The following is a 17663-nucleotide window of genomic DNA, read 5'->3' as shown; positions in this document are numbered from 1 at the left end:
ATGAATTAGAAATATTGAAAATTTATTTCAAATAAAAAATGCAGAATACAATATTCTGCATTTTTTATTCCAAAACGAAACTAAAACTTAACCTTCACTTTTTGTCGTTTGCTACTTCGTCTGACGATGTAATGAGGGCTAGATACAAGCAATTGTGGAATCTTAAAATTCATTTTGCACGTGAAAATACGCCGCCATGTTAGGGCATAAAAGCGGGTAAATATGTCTGCTATACCTCATAATGTAAAGGTACTGTCACGCGCAAAAATGAAATTTTGAAATCGGTCACTTTGAGCATTTTCGAACTAATGAGGGCTAGATACAAGCAATTTGAGCATTTCTTATTAAGGTTTTAACCGGTTTAAACCACCGGTTATATCTTGTTTTACCCACACTGGATTTTTTAATCTTTAAAAAGACCGTTTTTTCAACCCTGGAGGGTTTAAGGTAAGGTTGATTCGATTAATGATATTAATTAATTATCATTAATATTAATTATTATTATATTGATAAATGAAGTTTTCTGATATACCTACTCCTTTCCCTTCTAGCATAAGTGTCAGTTCAATGGATTTATTAACCATGGGTTTCAACACTGAGTTCACATTTAACTTCTCCGTCCTCCTGGTAACGCAGAACCTTGTGGATTTCCAGCGTACCCATGGTGATGGTTTGGTATGATCCGCAAAATAACCTATTCCGCTAGGTTGTTATCGGAAACACAAACTTTCCTCGAATTAATTAAGCCATCCATATCATGTTCCGCGTGTTAAATTTCTCCCGAGCCAGTTCTAGAATGAACACACATTTTTGGTGGATTTCGGACTAAGTCATTAGGTCTAATAGATGATCTTTCACTTTTTCTACAGGGTAACCAGGGATCGTACAAAATTTCCGGAATTAAATTCCATGACATTTCCAGGTTTTCCCTGACCAAATTGCAAAATTTCCCTGACCATTTTTGTAGCATTAATTTATGTTTTGAGGTAAAATCTTTAAAAATAATTATTATTTTTAAAACATCTTTCAAAAATTTATTTGCCGGATTTTTTTGGGTTTATTTCAAAATTTCCTTACGTTTTTGGACCGTTTTAAAATTCCCTTACTTTTTTGGACCATTTTAAAATTCCCTGACTTTTCCCTGACCATTAGGAATCATTTTCAAATTCCCTGACCTTTTGGAAACATTTTCAAATTCCCTGACTTTTCCAGATTTTCCAGGTATTCCAGGTCGTGTACGAACCCTGTTCTAACCATACCGTAAACTTTACGTAACTCCACAAATCAGTCATTTTTTTCGACTAATTAACATATTTTAAGAATATAGACTAATTTATTTAAATCACATTTTTATAGATTTTAAGACCTTAAGTTTTATTTATCTTTATATTGGCAAATTTATCAATAAATTGAGTGCAGATGCTAAAATTTACATTAATCTGAATTAGATTAAAGTTAATAAAAATTAAAATTTAATGAGGTTAGCTCTTTTGTCATTGCTAGATAAATTAGTGTTGTACATTTTTATAAACGCACTGAAATATAATAGCGGATTTAAATTGATCTAAATCAAAAGTAATGTCAAACTCATGGACTATAATTAGAGACTTTTGCTTGAATATTTTCCCAAATAGAGTAGGTTCCTTATCGAAACGCGTCATACGCCAAACCTCCCAATCGCAGCGATGGGGGGGGGACAGTAGTTAGCTGACCCCCCCCCCATCTTCGTCTCGAAATGGACCTCCAATTTCCAGAGGTGTCAATTTACACCTATTGCTTATTATAGACGAATTGGGGAGCTATAGCCTAGAGCGGGGGAGTTTATCTCGGAACCTCCACCTGGCTCAGATTGGATTCCAGTTTGTCACCTCGCCTATTCATGTCATTTTAAGCGTCCACCAAATGTGACAAATGGCGGTTGCTACCCTATAGAAAATCGCTAAACTATAGGCACTATTTGACGAGATATTTAGACAAGATGGCGGCATTGGCATGATGTGGGAAATTGAGATGATACTATACTCCAAGTCACTGTTGCCTTCGACCACTACTAAATATTGTCCGCTTAATGAAATATTATTAGATTAGAGTTAGGTTAAAATTATGGTCCGCCACCAATACGAAGAAAAGAACTTGAAAGGGCTTATATAGTGTTGTAAGTCGGAAAATTTTCAGCGGAAAATGACCGAGGCCTTTTTTCCGGAAAATTTCCCGTATTTTTCCGAAAAAAATAAAAAAAAGTTTTCATTCCAGGATTAGTCTAATATATTGTTTGCAAATTGAAATTAAGCGGTATTTTCGCCTCATTTTTTCGAATCTGAAAGTAAAACTAAACCTCTAGACTAGTTTAAACTGATTAACAATGTAACGCTATTAATGTTTTGTAGTATGTTTACTGATATTAGACATTTTATATCGATAAAAAGTTAAAAACATTAAAAACTCTTAGGGTCAGTCCCCCTATTATCGGACAGAATTCTTTTTAATATTATAGAAAAAAATCCCGTGAAAGAAGAACCAAACAAAATACATTTTTCTATAGGTTGTATCTCCATTTATATTTCAGAATAGTTAACAGGGGCGCCGGCCCCTGTAGCAAGAAGAAAGCAGCATCGAACCGGGGTCACTAAGTTTTCTTTGTTTTAAATTAAGAAGGGGGAGAGGAAATTACTTTCCCTCCGGTTTTTGGATATTATTTTCAAGTGCTTTAGTAGTTGTTAATTATACATTATTGGTATCAATGAAAAGACTGAATATTTCACTATAAATTTTTATAGTAAAAATGGCTTTGCGTTTTCTTATTGCAAAGAAACAATTCGATTACGTATTGTAATTAAAACCCTATTATCGGACACGTCTTACACTAATTTTCGGATTGCCTGTGAGACATCTATCATGAATATTAGTTCAGGGAAATAAGGATTTAACGTAAAAAATTCTAAACAAGGGAAAATAAACGGGAATTGATTCATTAAATAAAGTTAAATAAGGGGGGATGACATTTTCCGACGTCAGAGGGGTGAAACCCCCCAGATAACGACCTCCCTCTAGAATATTTGGTCTTTGTTTAACTTTAGGACACTACCACGAGAGATATTGAAATTCACGAAAAACCTAAACTCTTCATGTGGCATAGCTCGCTTAGGGGGTCACTGAATAACGAAAATACAATGACCTTGAACCAAGTCGTCAAGGTCATTAAAAGTTATTACTAGAACGATTAGATTAGTTACAACTGAGAAGTGTGAACCAGATCATTTTACATCGAAATACCCGTAATCCGAGGTGAATTATCGAGGCTCGATGATGTCTAGGGGCCAAAATATAGGACCAATGCCTTCTAGAGCCCGTAACGAGGTTAATTGATATCTGGGGTTGGTTATTAGGTTTTATGCTATCTGGGGCCCGTAATGAGGTTTGATGCTATCTGGGGCCCGTAATGAGGTTTGATGCTATCTGGGGCCCGTAATGAGGTTTAATGCTATCTGGGGCCCTTAAAGATTTAATTGATATCTGGGTCCCGATAACAAGGTTCGATACCGGGGCTCGCAGCGAAGCCCGATGTTGTACAGGGCCTTAAAGAAGCTCATTTATTAAGAGGGCCCGCAATGAAACCCGGTGATGTCTAGGACCAGTATCGAAGCTCTATTATTACCAGGGCCCGAAACACTCTAGATGAAGTCGGAACCAGTGGAAATGTAGACAATGTCCGGTCTTAAGGGCCCTTTGTCCAGTTGAAAGGCACCGGTGTCCGAAACTTAAGTTCATGTGTCCGGTTCTTAGCTCCTAGTGTCCGAACCAAACGTACATCGTCCGATTCATTATCCAAATGTCCGATAATAGGTACTCGTACTAGCCAATTAATTTTTAAATTTAGCACTAATTTACATATTTTTTTAAAAATAATTTCAAAAGCCTTCTGGTCAATAATGTTCCATATTCCATAGTTCTGAGGTTTAAAAAAGGCTCTCTGCTGTTTACCTTAGTTTAAAAATGAATTTTCTATCAGTTGTCCGATAATAGGGGACTGACCTTAAAAGGTAATTTATGTTAAAAAATTTTATTTTTCCGGAAAATTAACAACACTAATATAAAAAAAATTGTATTTTCGTAAAAATATTTTCAATTCAGAGCAAACTAAATTAAAGATTACATTTTATTTAGAATTAATTTTATTTTAGTTATTTTTATTATTATTTATTTACTAAATTGCCAAAAAATATCAATAAAATTAAATCATTAAAAATAAGCATTTGCTTTTTTAAGAATTTAATCAAAATAAAATTAAAATAAATTTTTTTTTAAGAAATTCAAGATTAAAATCAGATGATTTTAAATCACTGATTGAAATCACCTCTGATATTTCAATGTATTTAAGAAAATGTACTAAAATAGTTTGTAAAAATTTCAGTTCAAAACAAACAATCAGTGAATACATTTAATTCAAATTAGTTTTATTTCTGTTTATATTAGCAACGCGCGCAAATTATTAAATAATTTGACATGACAAATACATAAAATCAAATCAAATTAAAAATCTAATTTTACCCAAATCTTCCTTTTCAAGATAATCGACAAATCTATTTCAATAAAAATTCGATTAAAAACAAATATTAAAAAAATCCAAAAATCCAATTTAAATCAAAAAAATCATTTTATAAGAACGTCAAAACATCTTATTTAAATCAAAAAATCATTTTTAAGAACGTCAAAAATAAATCAAAACAAAAATACTATTTAAATAAAAAAAAATAATTTTATAAGAGCGCCTAAAAATCCTATTTAAATCAAATAAATAATTTTATAAGAACGTCAAAAAAATTCAAAACAAAAATATTTTTCAAATCAAATAAATCGTTTAAGAAAAATCAATTAAATTAAAAATCCGATATAAATCAAATAAATAACTAATATGAGAAAATCAATTAAAATAAAAATTTAATATAAATCAAATATAATTCTTTTATTTTTAAGTAAATCCAAAAAAATCAACCTCGCATTCAAAAATAAAATGATGCATCCCACATAAATAAAAGTGTAAATCCTTATTTCTAAGAAAACTGACTTAGAAGAGAGGAAAAAGGTTTTTTACAGTTAATTACTATAGCGACACTTTAGTCGCTTAAGAAAGGGGGGTTTGACAATCGGGTGTGTCGCGTTTTCTTTTGTCGGAACAGGGGGCGTGCAAAAGTCTAAAGGATGACGCTAAGCCTCGGCGCATCTTCAATAGAGAAGAGTTTCGAGAAACAAAAGTAGCCGTCTGTAAAAATCTAAAAAGTTTTGGCGTTGACGAGAGCCCTCATTAGAACAAAGCGCTTAGCGCCTTCTTTTGGCGGGAAAAAGAATCATTTTTTCCCCATTTTTCCGGGAAAAAAACAACCGCAAAAAAAGGCAGACGCCTACGATGTCGGCCACTTTAAACTGATAGTTCTCGCACTCAGATGGCAGCGTAGCTTCTACCCTCTTCCGCGGGATTGACTATAAAGGGAGGTAACGTCGGATCATATTGGGAAAAATAATTGTCTAGTTAAACGACTTGGAATGAAAGAGGGGAAGATAAAAAAATTAGGAAGGGGGGGGGGGATATATGGAATAATTTGGAGCGTCCCGTAAATCGCTCCCTCTGCCGGCGTCGGAACAAAAGAGCAACATCTTCGACATCAATCTACTAAAAGCCCCGGATTATCAAAAAGTCATTTTCTCTCGGGATATTTCGCGGAGGGTGTACCCCATAAAAAACCCTCCCAACTTCGAAGCATTTCGGTCCTTCGAAACGTTTATAATTAATGATGTCAAGTAAAAATTCAAATTACAACCGCGTTAATGATTTCACATTTTTATTTTAGACGGAAACTTAAATGGGATGCGTTTAAAAAAAAACCCGACGTGCTGCCCTAGATGAGAACGGAACCATGACGGAGACGAATTAAATTACTGACAAGGAGACGACCCGAGTTGTTACACACCGATTTTGTTCAAACTCGGGGGATTGGTAGACATTCGTGTACCTTGAAAAATCCTAAAGGGATTTTATTCAATGGGCAACCGTTTTGCCATGGCAACGAAAAATGTTTTTGACAACTTAAAATGGAAATTTTCCCATTAAAAATAACATGGGATTTAGACCGATTCCAAGGGTCCCTTCCCTGTGAAACATTTTACAAAATTGTTAAAAAAAAATTAAAATACCAAAATTATAAAAAAAAATGATAAAAATTGACGAAAAAAATCAAAATTGGTCACATTTTTATCAATTTTTGAAATTTTTTCACAGGGAAATCGGTCAAAATCCCATGTTTTTTTATGTTGTCAAAAACATTTTTCGTTGCCATGGCAAACCCGTTGCCCATTGAATAAAATCCCTTTAGGATTTTTCAATTTATATGAACGTCTACCAATCCCCCGAGTTTGAACAAAATCGGTGTGTAACACCTCGGGTAGTCTCCTTGTGAGACAGCCTCATCGTGAGAGCATGGGCCAAGAATCTAAGCTTTTCGGCTTTCCGTTGCTATGCAACGCGTTTTGAAATTTTTAATGTTTAGGCTTAGTTTCTCTTTTCGATATAGCAGTCGCCAGCCAGATTTCCCGCACGGTACTGATGAGTTCCAAATAGAACGAAACCGGTCTACCGTTGGAATTTCTGGCTATTTTATTTAGTTTTTATGTATTTATTACTCGAAGATCTATTTGATCCGAGATTCGCTCGAAGACCTATCGGTACGAGTTATTAGTAAGTTTTTTAATTTCTTCAAATTTGTTTAGGATTTAGATATATTATCCCTTTTAATTATGGACTAATCTACTTTTTCGCGTATTTTATCATCCTTCTCACAGTCCATAGGTGGTCTCTTCTAACTCAAGAATCTAAGCGTCAACTCACCATTCAGGTTTTAAAAAGCACGGGTTAATACTGGGAATAAGAAAATCAATTGTAATTTTAGTTCAATGTGGACAAACTTGTGTTGAAGTCGGTTAAATGATTAGGCTAACCGTTGTGTTAAATAAAAATAACTAGCTGAGGTTTTTTTTTATCAAATTCACTGAAATCCATTTTATTTCTAAACTTGAAAAATTTAATGAACTAAGCACATACTATAATAATAATAATAATAATAATAATAATAATAATAATAATAATAATAATAACAATAATAAATAATAAAAATAATAATAATAATAATAATAATAATAATAATAATAATAATAATAATAATAATAATAATAATAATATATAGATATGTTAATTTTCCGGAAAAATAAAATGCGGAAAATTTTACTACTTACAACTCTAAATAACAATAATCAGCTAGGCTAATACCCAAGGCACAACCTTAGGCCTAAGTCATCAAGCGACTTTTAAAGACATTAGTTCAGGTGGCGGGTTCCAATGCGTAGCCGCAACTAAACCTCTCGTAGTGATATTTGAACAGAATTCTTGAGGCGCTTCAAAGCGGCCGATTAGATTCTTGGTCCATGGTGAGAGAGAGAGAGAGATAAAGGGAAGTTTCCGTAATAATATCAATTTTATTCGGCCACGTAGACAGTGGCGCCTTCTATCCGGGAAAGGAGGAACTAACGATCAATACAGGTATTACCGCCGACAATGTTTGCTTAGCGTTTGGTATACGCAATTTAGCAAGGGTAATTGTAACAGGTATATAAATTTTATCTACGGATATGTTAGGCCTACTCACTTCCGGTAATGTTACGAGGTAAATATTATTAACCGGAAGCAATATCTTTCAAACATCGTTAATAGTTTTAACGACCCCTGGAAATTATAATTTCTCTGAACTTACAATAAAACAAGCCTTGAATAACTTCCAAAGAATTTTACACTGGGGTATAAACAGAAAAACGATCCAGTGCTAATAACTCAAAAATATGTTTTAGCTAGGAATTTGGAATTTTCCGGACAACGGAAATTTTCATGACCTTAGACCATGTCTTCAAGGTCATTCAAAATTTATCTCGAGAACCATTAGAGATACAACGTTGATTTCAATTGGAAAAATGTTCCCCGTCAAATGTTAGGACTAAATTCTTTAACCATACCTAATTTGACCGATAAAAAGTCAAAGAATTTTGGACAAAACAAGGTTGTGGTGAAAATAATGTTACTAGAGAGCAATTTGAAGGGCTAATAAATCGAAATGTACTCATTCTAAATCCATTGGTTCACGAGATAAACTTCGAATGACCTTGAACCATAAGTTGAAGGTCATCCGAGTTTGCAAACTCTTAAGACCCCTACTAGATGAGAATTTTGATAACTCTCGAAAGAGTACTTTTCGAGTTATTAGCCCTTCAACCTGGTCTTTTGGTACATGATTTTCATCACAACCTTCTTGTTTTGTCTAAAATCCCACGACTTGTTATTGGTCAAATTAGGTATGTTGAAAACTATTTAGACCTAAAATTGGACGGGGGACACTTTTCTAAATGAAACCAACTTTGTATCTCTAATGGTTCTTGAGATTTTGAATGACCTTGAAGACGTGGTTCAAGGTCATTAAAATTTTCCGTTTCAAATGTGACCCTGCACGAGTTAGGTGACCTGAAAATTTCCAATCCGTATTAAAATTAAATTTTGAATTATTAGCACTAGATCGTTTTTTGGTTTACACCCTGGGTGTTTAGTGTTTACGTAAATAATACTAAGAGAGAATGAGTATGTTGAGAGGGGGGCAGGTAAAACGACACCAGCGTCTGTTTCAATCACGTCGGAAGGCGTCAGTTTTAGGGAACCAATCAGAAACCGAGCTTATTTTATATTTTTGGGGGAAGAAACTTACTTATTTTATTTCTTAAAAATTTCCGATATTTCTTAAATATTTCCGATATTTCTTAAATATTTCCAATATTTCTTAAATATTTCCGATATTTCTTAAATATTTCCGATATTTCTTAAATATTTCCGATATTTCTTAAATATTTCCGATATTTCTTAAATATTTCCGATATTTCTTAAATATTTCCGATATTTCTTAAATATTTCCGATATTTTTAAATATTTCCGATATTTTTAAATATTTCCGATATTTTTAAATATTTCCGATATTTTTAAATATTTCCGATATTTTTAAATATTTCCGATATTTTTAAATATTTCCGATATTTTTAAATATTTCCGATATTTTTAAATATTTCCGATATTTTTAAATATTTCCGATATTTTTAAATATTTCCGATATTTTTAAATATTTCCGATATTTTTAAATATTTCCGATATTTCTTTCCATTTCTCGATTTCTAGAACTATGGAAAATATTTCCGTTTATTTCTCTAGATTTCCCACATTTCTTGGACTTTCTCGAGATGTCTAATATTTATTTGGACTTATCTAGATTTCCAATATTGTTTTTAATTTCTCTAGATTTCTAATATTTCTCCTGTATTTCTAGATTTCCGGAAATAATTATTCCGATTTATCACTATTTGTACAGCAGATTTCTGAAGTGACTACCCCTTCGCTTTTTTACAACGCTAAAAATCGCTTCAACAAAGTCTTTCTCCGTAAGTACAAAGAAATACATTCAATCAAGTTTACAATTAATTTTAACATAAAGCGAAGAAAACATTTTAATTCGTTCGCTTTTCAAAGAACTTAAAGGCAGTCGGTTTCCACCTTGTAATTAAAAAAATAATTCTAGCTGTAACCAATACAATTAAAGATTACGTTTCTTAGCAACCAAATTACATTGGTAGTCCGGGTTACTGAGGGGATGGAAGCGTCCCAAGTCGGTGTCTGAACTGTAAACTAACCCTGGACGAATCTCTCGTGAATTCAGTCTATTTAATAGTTCTTTCTTCTTCCGCTCTGTCATTCCTGGGGGAGATTCGAAGGTTTCCGGACCGAATAGAGGACCCCAAAAAAAACAAGAATTCAATTGTACCTAATTAAAGGAACGATCTAGATTGGGTCGGATGGAGGAGGGGGTTCGCTAGAAAATGAGATCTTCCGCGGAAAAACCAAAAAAACTAAAAGGCTAGAGTTGGAGTGAAATCTTTCAACTTGAAAACCAAGAAATCGATAGAAAATCGAACGTTTATTTTTCATTCTTATAGCTTTGATACCTCTATCGTGGGAGACGTGGTATCAGGATTTCTTTTTGACTAATATATCACTCTTTTTACGAAGGTAAAATATAACAAGTTACACCGAAGACGGATAACGGTGGTGTTATGACGTCACAAGAAAACATCTTGATGATAATAAAATGGTAATTTTGTTTTAAATATTTTATCAAATATAAAAGCCTTTTTATTAAGTACCATTGGCCTTCTTGACGTTTCATTACGAAAAACCCTGGCGGGGGTTCGGACATTCAAAGAAATCCCGTACACTTTCCAAAAAATTCGAAATCCAGCGGATATTTCTTCAAAATCCCGAAATAGGACGAGAAATCACAAAATCCGACATGAAATCTTGAAATCCAGCGATAAATCGAGAAATTCGAAGATAAATTACAAATACCCCAAAATCCGACGAAAAATCTTGAAATCCAGAGTAAAATGTCCGACCCCTCCAGTCCTGGACATAAGGATAAATTTGACGAGGCACCCTGTTTTTAAGCTTAAACTGAACTGAACTTTTACGTATTTCGTGGCGAAGGCGCTACACAAAAACAAGTTCAGCAAACGCATATTATTTTATAGAAAGGTCTATTGGATCCTGGACTAATTTATTAGGAATGAAGATATTTCTTACGTGGTATCAGAAGTATATAATATGCCTCAGATAGAGAAGTATCGATTTCCTTTTACTGGCTGGGGGAAATGGTCTTTTTAAAATGCGCTTAATAAATATTTGAATATTCCATAGACTGTGCAAATGCAAAATTTTTGGGCGGTAAAGTTTATGTTTCCACGATTTGTCGGGAAATGCGTGGTCATTTGACTCATTGAAATTACCTCGAGCCTGCATTTTTACAGCCTAGATTGATACATCACACGCGAAATTTATTATATACTTCTGATAGTACATACTATTTCATCATCTCATATCAGCCAGAAGTCCCCTCATATTACCAGAAGCCTATAATAACTTGCGTTCCTGGGAAGTATGATATATATGATACCCGCCATGGTAAAATTTAAATTCCCTGACTATTCCCTGTTTTCCCTGACCATTTTAGGATATTTTCCCTGACTATTTAAGGCCAAAATTATACTTTTATCAGAAGTTAATAAAGTTCAATGGACTTTTATAAGGCTATTGCAATGTTGAAAAAATTAGCAAAACTTCTATGGAAATAAATGATAATCACAGAATTTGTCATAAATCTAGAGTAAAATTACTTTCAAAAAGTGTCAAGATAAAATTTAATTCCTTGAATTTTTACCAATTCTTAAAATTCCCTGACCTTTCCCCGACTTTTTAGGCCCATTTTTAAATTCCCTGACTTTTCCCTGTTTACCCTGACGTGTGGCAACCCTGACGAACAATAGCAAAATAATACATGATAAACAAAAATTGTAACTAGAAAAAAACTGAATTTTTTACTTTTGAACACGTCATAATATTAGTCAGAGCTCCCACCAAAATCGGAATTAAATAGATCTTTATTTTCCGTCCTAGGATTAATAATGTTTCCTAGTTTGTGAGCTATTTTATCATTAATCCTCAGCTTTGATTATTTTGTAAACTGGCCTTTAAACATATTTAAAAATTATTTTGGATTCCCTGGATTACCAAATCCAGGGCCCCCACTCAAATCCTCAATTTTTTATAGGAAAATAGGATCATATTTCTTAAAATGTAGGACTTTATAGAACTATTTTTCCAAATAATAGGATTTTATAGGACTATATATGCTATTTCATTTACTAAGTTTAAAAACAAAATCTATATTTAGTGAAATAAATCTGATTTTCACTTCAAAAATAGAAACTATTTAACCATTTTATCACAAAAATATACTACAGGAACGTTTTGACACTTCCGGTAGTGATGGTCGATTGCAGGGTTGCCACAATAGTTTCTGATTTAAATTCCTTGATTTTTCCCAGATCTTCTTAATGCCAAAATTAGATTATTTAACTATATATTTTTAATTAATAATAATTTTAGAATAAAACAGACTTTTTAAATTCTGTGTTAATTAAAAAAAATGTTGCAAACCTAAGTTTTTTAAATCATTTTCGTAAAATTACCAAGGCAGTGGCGTATACCAGGGGGGGTTTCGGGTCCAGACCCCCTTGGGCCTACCTTTTACTGTAATAAATTTCCACCCCTTCTCGACCCCCTCTTAACATTCACATACTTCAACGAATTTCTGGCTGCACTACTGTCCCAAGGTGCGTTTCAATTTCCCCACTTTTAAATAAAATTAATTCCCCGACTTTTTAAGCCTATTTCCAAATTATCTGACCTATATCAACCCCGATATTTAATATGTCCGAAGCCGGACAAACCCCTTAGCTGCACAACTACGAGATACACTTAAAAACCTTGTCAAAGTTACAATTGCTATTCCTCTTTTATATTTTCTATTGACCAACCCTTCAAGTTTAATTTGCCAAATCTGGATGTTTCAAAGTTACGACATTTTGATCGTCAGGTGCAATACACCGAAATAGAGTTCAAGATAAACTGTAGATTATGGCAATCTAGGGACAAAATTTTCACGGAACCTTATCAAAATATAGCTATTAAAACACCTGCTCATTTTCTATCGATTCCCCTGAGAGTCATGGAACTCCTCATCCAGAGTTGCCAGGTATAAGTGGCGTCCCGTAGCCCAAACGGAAATTAAACTAGCCCAAAAACCCACCCATCGCTAGAAATGCTTCTTAAAAAATAGCCAAAATTCTAGCCCATTTTACGGAAAGAGTTGAAATTTTTATAGAAGCGTGAAGTTTTGGTCAAATAATTACTATAAATCAGGGTTGTCACAGGTTTTTCACAATCAAATTCCCTCGACTTTTCCAGATTTTCCCTGACTTATTTTGTGCCAAGATTTTGTATTTTTTAAACTATATTTTAGAAAAAGTTTCCTATTTGCAACCGATATTAAATTCCCTGATTTTTAGACCTAATTTTTTAAAATTCCCTGACTTTCCCCGGATTTTTAGACTAAATTGTAAAATTCCCTGACTTTCCCCTGATTTTTAGACTAATTTTAAACATTCCCTTACTTTTAAATGATTTTTAGACTATTTTTTAAAATTCCCTGAATTTTCCCTGATTTTTAGATTAATTTTTAAAATTCCCTGAATTTTCCCTGATTTTTAGACTACTTTTTAAAATTCCTTGACTTTCCCTGATTTTCATACCCATATTCAAATTCCCTGACTTTTCCAGGTACTGTGGCAACCCTGTATATAAACAATATTAAAACAACATCAAGTATTTTCCAACATAGTTATATTTTTCACAAATTATTAAACATCGTTATTCACGTTTGTAAACGCTTAAAAAAGAAAGCCCAATCGGGCGGAAAAATCGCCGAACTGGCAACTCTGCTCCCATCATAAGCTTTAAATGGCTTTCTTGCACTGAAAAGTCATTTCCCTCCCCCAAACTCAGCGCGGGTGGGGGAAACAGGGGAATGGAGAGACGTTTAACGCGGGAAAAAATGCGCGCCATTTCCCGCGAATAGATCACGTTTTTGGAGAAATGAGTGGCACGAGCAAGGAGGGGGAAGCTCTTCCGGATCCCACCCACGCGACGTAGAGAAACTAATAAAATACTATTACCCGCGCAATTAAGGAAAAGACGGGGGGAGGGGAGCGCGCAGTTATGAGGAGGGGGAGTGCGCGCCGTTACGGGAAGCGTGCTCGAGACTAATTTCGCCTTCCGGACTATCACGCCCCACAAAAAGTCTAGAATCGTGACCGGCGCGTGTTAAATGTTTTAGCCAAATACGCGTTTTCCCGAGACTATAAAACAACGTCGACGGGAATTCAAAATAATCGGCCACATTAGGCAACACGGCGGCTAAATTCGAAGCGAAGGGCATTACCCTCTCCGCTCGCTGAGACACCACTATGAGAGGGAAATTTATCTTCGTTGGGAGTTTAAAAAAGGAGAAATAAAATGAAAGTGTGAGAATCAAAAGACTACACGAAAATCCACTCAGAACAAATGAAGAATTTAAAAAGAAACACAAACAGTTATATGCGAAGAGACAAAGTCTTCTGTGTAGATATTTTTCCTTTAAGGGGGTAGGGTTTTTTTCGACAGTCGGAAGAGGTACCCTTGTAAGGTTTTGGCCGGCAGAGGGGAGGAGTACCGCAAAAGTAGAAAACTGTGTTCCCTGACCGAAATGTGTCCAAACTTGGTCGGAGTATCGGCAAAGTCAACCAGTGGCCGAATTAGTAGTCTAGCTCTTCGTTAAAGGTTTTTTTGGCCAAACTCTGAATAGACTAATTAAAACTTGGACGTCTATTTGGTGACGTCACCGGTAAAAGGGTCTACGTTTCAAAAAAAAGGTCTACCTTGCAAGATCAGCTACGCCCCTTTGGATCGCCATTGTAACCTATTTGATTTTCCTCGTCGTTATTCGTAAATAATACTTGCATTTTAATATAATTTTTTAATCGTTTTCTTAAATTTTGATAAGTTTATTTAAGAAAAAACGTTATGACTTTTTAATTTGTCTGTAGCAGACGGTAGATCATAGGCGCCACCTCGGAGAAGCTAGCGTCTATACGCCACCTAGAGTCCTAGACTCGTAAATAGTTCAGAAACTGCTGAATTTGGGTTTGCTAAGCAGACGATTTTATATTAAAAAAACACCAAGCATCCGCTTAGCCACGGCCAACTTTGATCACGCGCTGTTCGCGCTACTACGGCCAACACATTCGTCGAAATCCCGCGAGCAACGAGTAGTATTACCTCGTAGCTTTGGCCATGGCCGCCATTTTAGGCGCGTTTTTTTCTCTATAGGAAAAAGCATGGGTGACGTTGCGTGATGTAGCACTGACACTACTCTATAAACTGTAATATAATGTGTAGGAGGTCAGCGCCACGCTCGGTGGTTATATTGTCTTCAATGTAAAAACTATACTAAAAATAATAATCCGCTAGGGGCGCTGACGTCATACACATCTTTTGCTCATAGGTTAACACAGAAACGTCAAGGAATGAGATGGCCGCTGTAGCGCGAGAGATGCGCGAGAAATCAAAGTTGGCCGTGGCTTAGCAGACATGATGTCACATGAGCTACTCGCAATTGCCCGTTACGTGACTATGTAAACTAAAAAAGCTAATTTACAATAGGTTGAATCTGGTATATTTATACCCAGAATGCTTTGGACATAGAGGCTGGTCTACTTTATCTCTTCATAAAAACTAATGAATAAACTATGTTTTCTAAAAAAGTGAGGAAAACTTTCGAAAATGGCTTCAAGCACGAACGAAAGCTCACGATTTTTGCTGGTTGGGGGAAATACAGAACCAATAATTGCTTTTGTCATCCAAGTTCCCCCAACTTCCCCTCATCCCACACCCAAGAATACCCAAAACACCATTAGGTGCAAACATTATTTCGTTTAGTAGGATAAATTATTTATAAAATATCACAAAGTACTTTAAGACCCCTACCAAACTACAATAACATCTGCCGGCCAACTGTAAATTTTAATAAAGGAAAAATGGCTTTTTTCTTGGATGGGGCCCCAACGGAGGGGGGGGGGGGCGCGGAGGCCAGCAGGGTTATAGTAGATTCAAACTAGGAGTGTAGTCTTCATCTTCCTAGATTCAAATGTATTCCTCTAAAGGACACTGCTTTTAAACTAGCGCCATCTAAATTTCCTTTCTTAACTAAAAACACAAATTTTTAATTTAGTTATTAGCTTAAAACATATACTTTCTGAAGATGTTTAAAAATACAGTTTGCAAGATAATTTTGGATAGTGGATTTTTGATATTATATTGATTTAAGAAAATTATTTCATGGAGAAAATACGAAAATAGTGTTTATAAATAAATATTCATATTCAGTCTAATTTGTAGATCATAGCAATTTAAAGTTTGCTAAGTTACAAGTTTTATTTTAACTTATCTTGAGCAACGTATATAGTCTTAGTCTCATTGCTTACTCAAATAAATATAACCAATTTGTTTAAAATTGTTAACACAAACAATTATACCAAATCAATGAGAAGGTATTATAGAGTTTCTCATAGCAAATTATGTGATCTCAACATTAATTTTGAAATTTTCCAATTAGGAAAAATAATATAATCAGTACATAATACCAAGAAAGCATACTAAATTCACAACATCAACAAAATTGACCTTACTATCATACTGTCAAAAGGTTCATACTAATTTCTTTTTTGAGATCTAATTTTGGTGCCAAGATTTAATATTTACATGATTCGTGAAACCTAATTTATACCAATCTCTTAGATAGTGATTAAAATAGGTTCAGGAAATTGGAAAAATAATAGTTAAACGATAGATGGAATAAGTACCGAATCATAACTTTATATCCTCAATAATGACTCAACTCTGAAAATTTATTCAATACCTAAAAAAATATTTTTAAGTCTGGAAATATTAAATAAAAGAGAGGGTATTACATTGCATTACAACCTAATAAACAAGACTGAAAATAAATTATATAAAAATTTAACCACAGGCATGTATTGTGTGCGTTGTTTAGAATCTGTATAAGATACCAAAAACTGACATACCAGGTAAAGATTTTCTTCCTTGTCCATTTGCAGGTGATGATGCCACTAGTAGAGCAATGCCGAAAATGATCAACAGTGTCCATGGAGCCATTTTATTATCAAGCTGAGAAGCACTAACGCGTGAAACTACGAAAAGCTGTTCTGTAGTTAATTTGAGTATAAAAGTAAAAATGTGCAAATGTTTTTCAGTTCTGTTGAACAAACGGTGTAGAAATGAAGCCCTGTTCAGGGCTTACCAAAATCTCTAATTGACATATTTTTCAAAATGACAAGTCCAAGAGGAACTACAATTTCCTTCTCCCAAAGTCCCCCTAATTAAGAAAAAAGAGGAACGTTAAAAGCATGTCAAAAGATATAAAGTTATTATGAGTTCACTAATGAGTTGTTTGCTTAGTTTTTAGGTAGGCCTGCAATAGTTATATCATTTATCTTACGGTATTTCCGGAAATAGCAGGATGTAAGAAATAAGCTTTTACTAGGAAATGAACCTCATCAAAACAATGCCTGTACTCACAAATCATTTAGAAAATTCCTGTTCCTTTTCAAGGTTATGAGTAATGCTAATTAACTTTTAGCTGGAATCATAAAGTTCGTAATACGCTTACCAATAGAAATAATATCATTTTTACTTGTAAAAACTGGTAGCACTTTGCAGTTATAAGTTAAGCTAAAGATGATACTAAAAGTACTTATGTTACTCTCATTATACAGTCTGCAATAATTCCAGAAATACCTTAGCTATTTTTCTTCCATTATTATGGTATTACCATAAACCATTATAATAAAATGTAATTAAGTGTACTAATATGGGCCTAAGCAAAACAGTTGAAAGACAAAGGCTTCACGTTTACCAATTTCGACAGACCCGACCTCAATAACAATATTTTTAAACACCCTACGAGTTATCATAAATGTAAAACATATAGGTAAGTACCCTATAGCTCGATATTTACCTTAAAAAGTGGAATATTATGTGGAAAAACGAACTATCAAGAAATTAAAACATATTCTTCGAA

General features: G+C 34.0%; 1 protein-coding gene across 1 annotated transcript in view; it reads right to left on the bottom strand.

The window, feature by feature from the left end:
- The window catches only part of Sema2a (Semaphorin 2a), a 216565-nt gene extending 199786 nt beyond the window's left edge, over nucleotides 1-16779 (bottom strand). Inside the window, exon 1 of the mRNA XM_090162799.1 lies at nucleotides 16648-16779. Coding sequence (XP_090018925.1) covers nucleotides 16648-16738 — 91 coding nt within the window. The 5' untranslated portion in view covers nucleotides 16739-16779. The remainder of the gene's footprint in view (nucleotides 1-16647) is intronic.
- Nucleotides 16780-17663: the final 884 nt, after the last annotated feature.

This window comes from Leiobunum rupestre, chromosome 11, assembly GCF_980474605.1.
Source record: "Leiobunum rupestre chromosome 11, qqLeiRupe1.1.hap1, whole genome shotgun sequence".
NCBI lineage: Eukaryota > Metazoa > Arthropoda > Arachnida > Opiliones > Sclerosomatidae > Leiobunum > Leiobunum rupestre.
The sequence above is the reverse complement of the archived record's forward strand: the minus strand, read 5'-3'. Positions and strand labels throughout refer to the sequence as shown.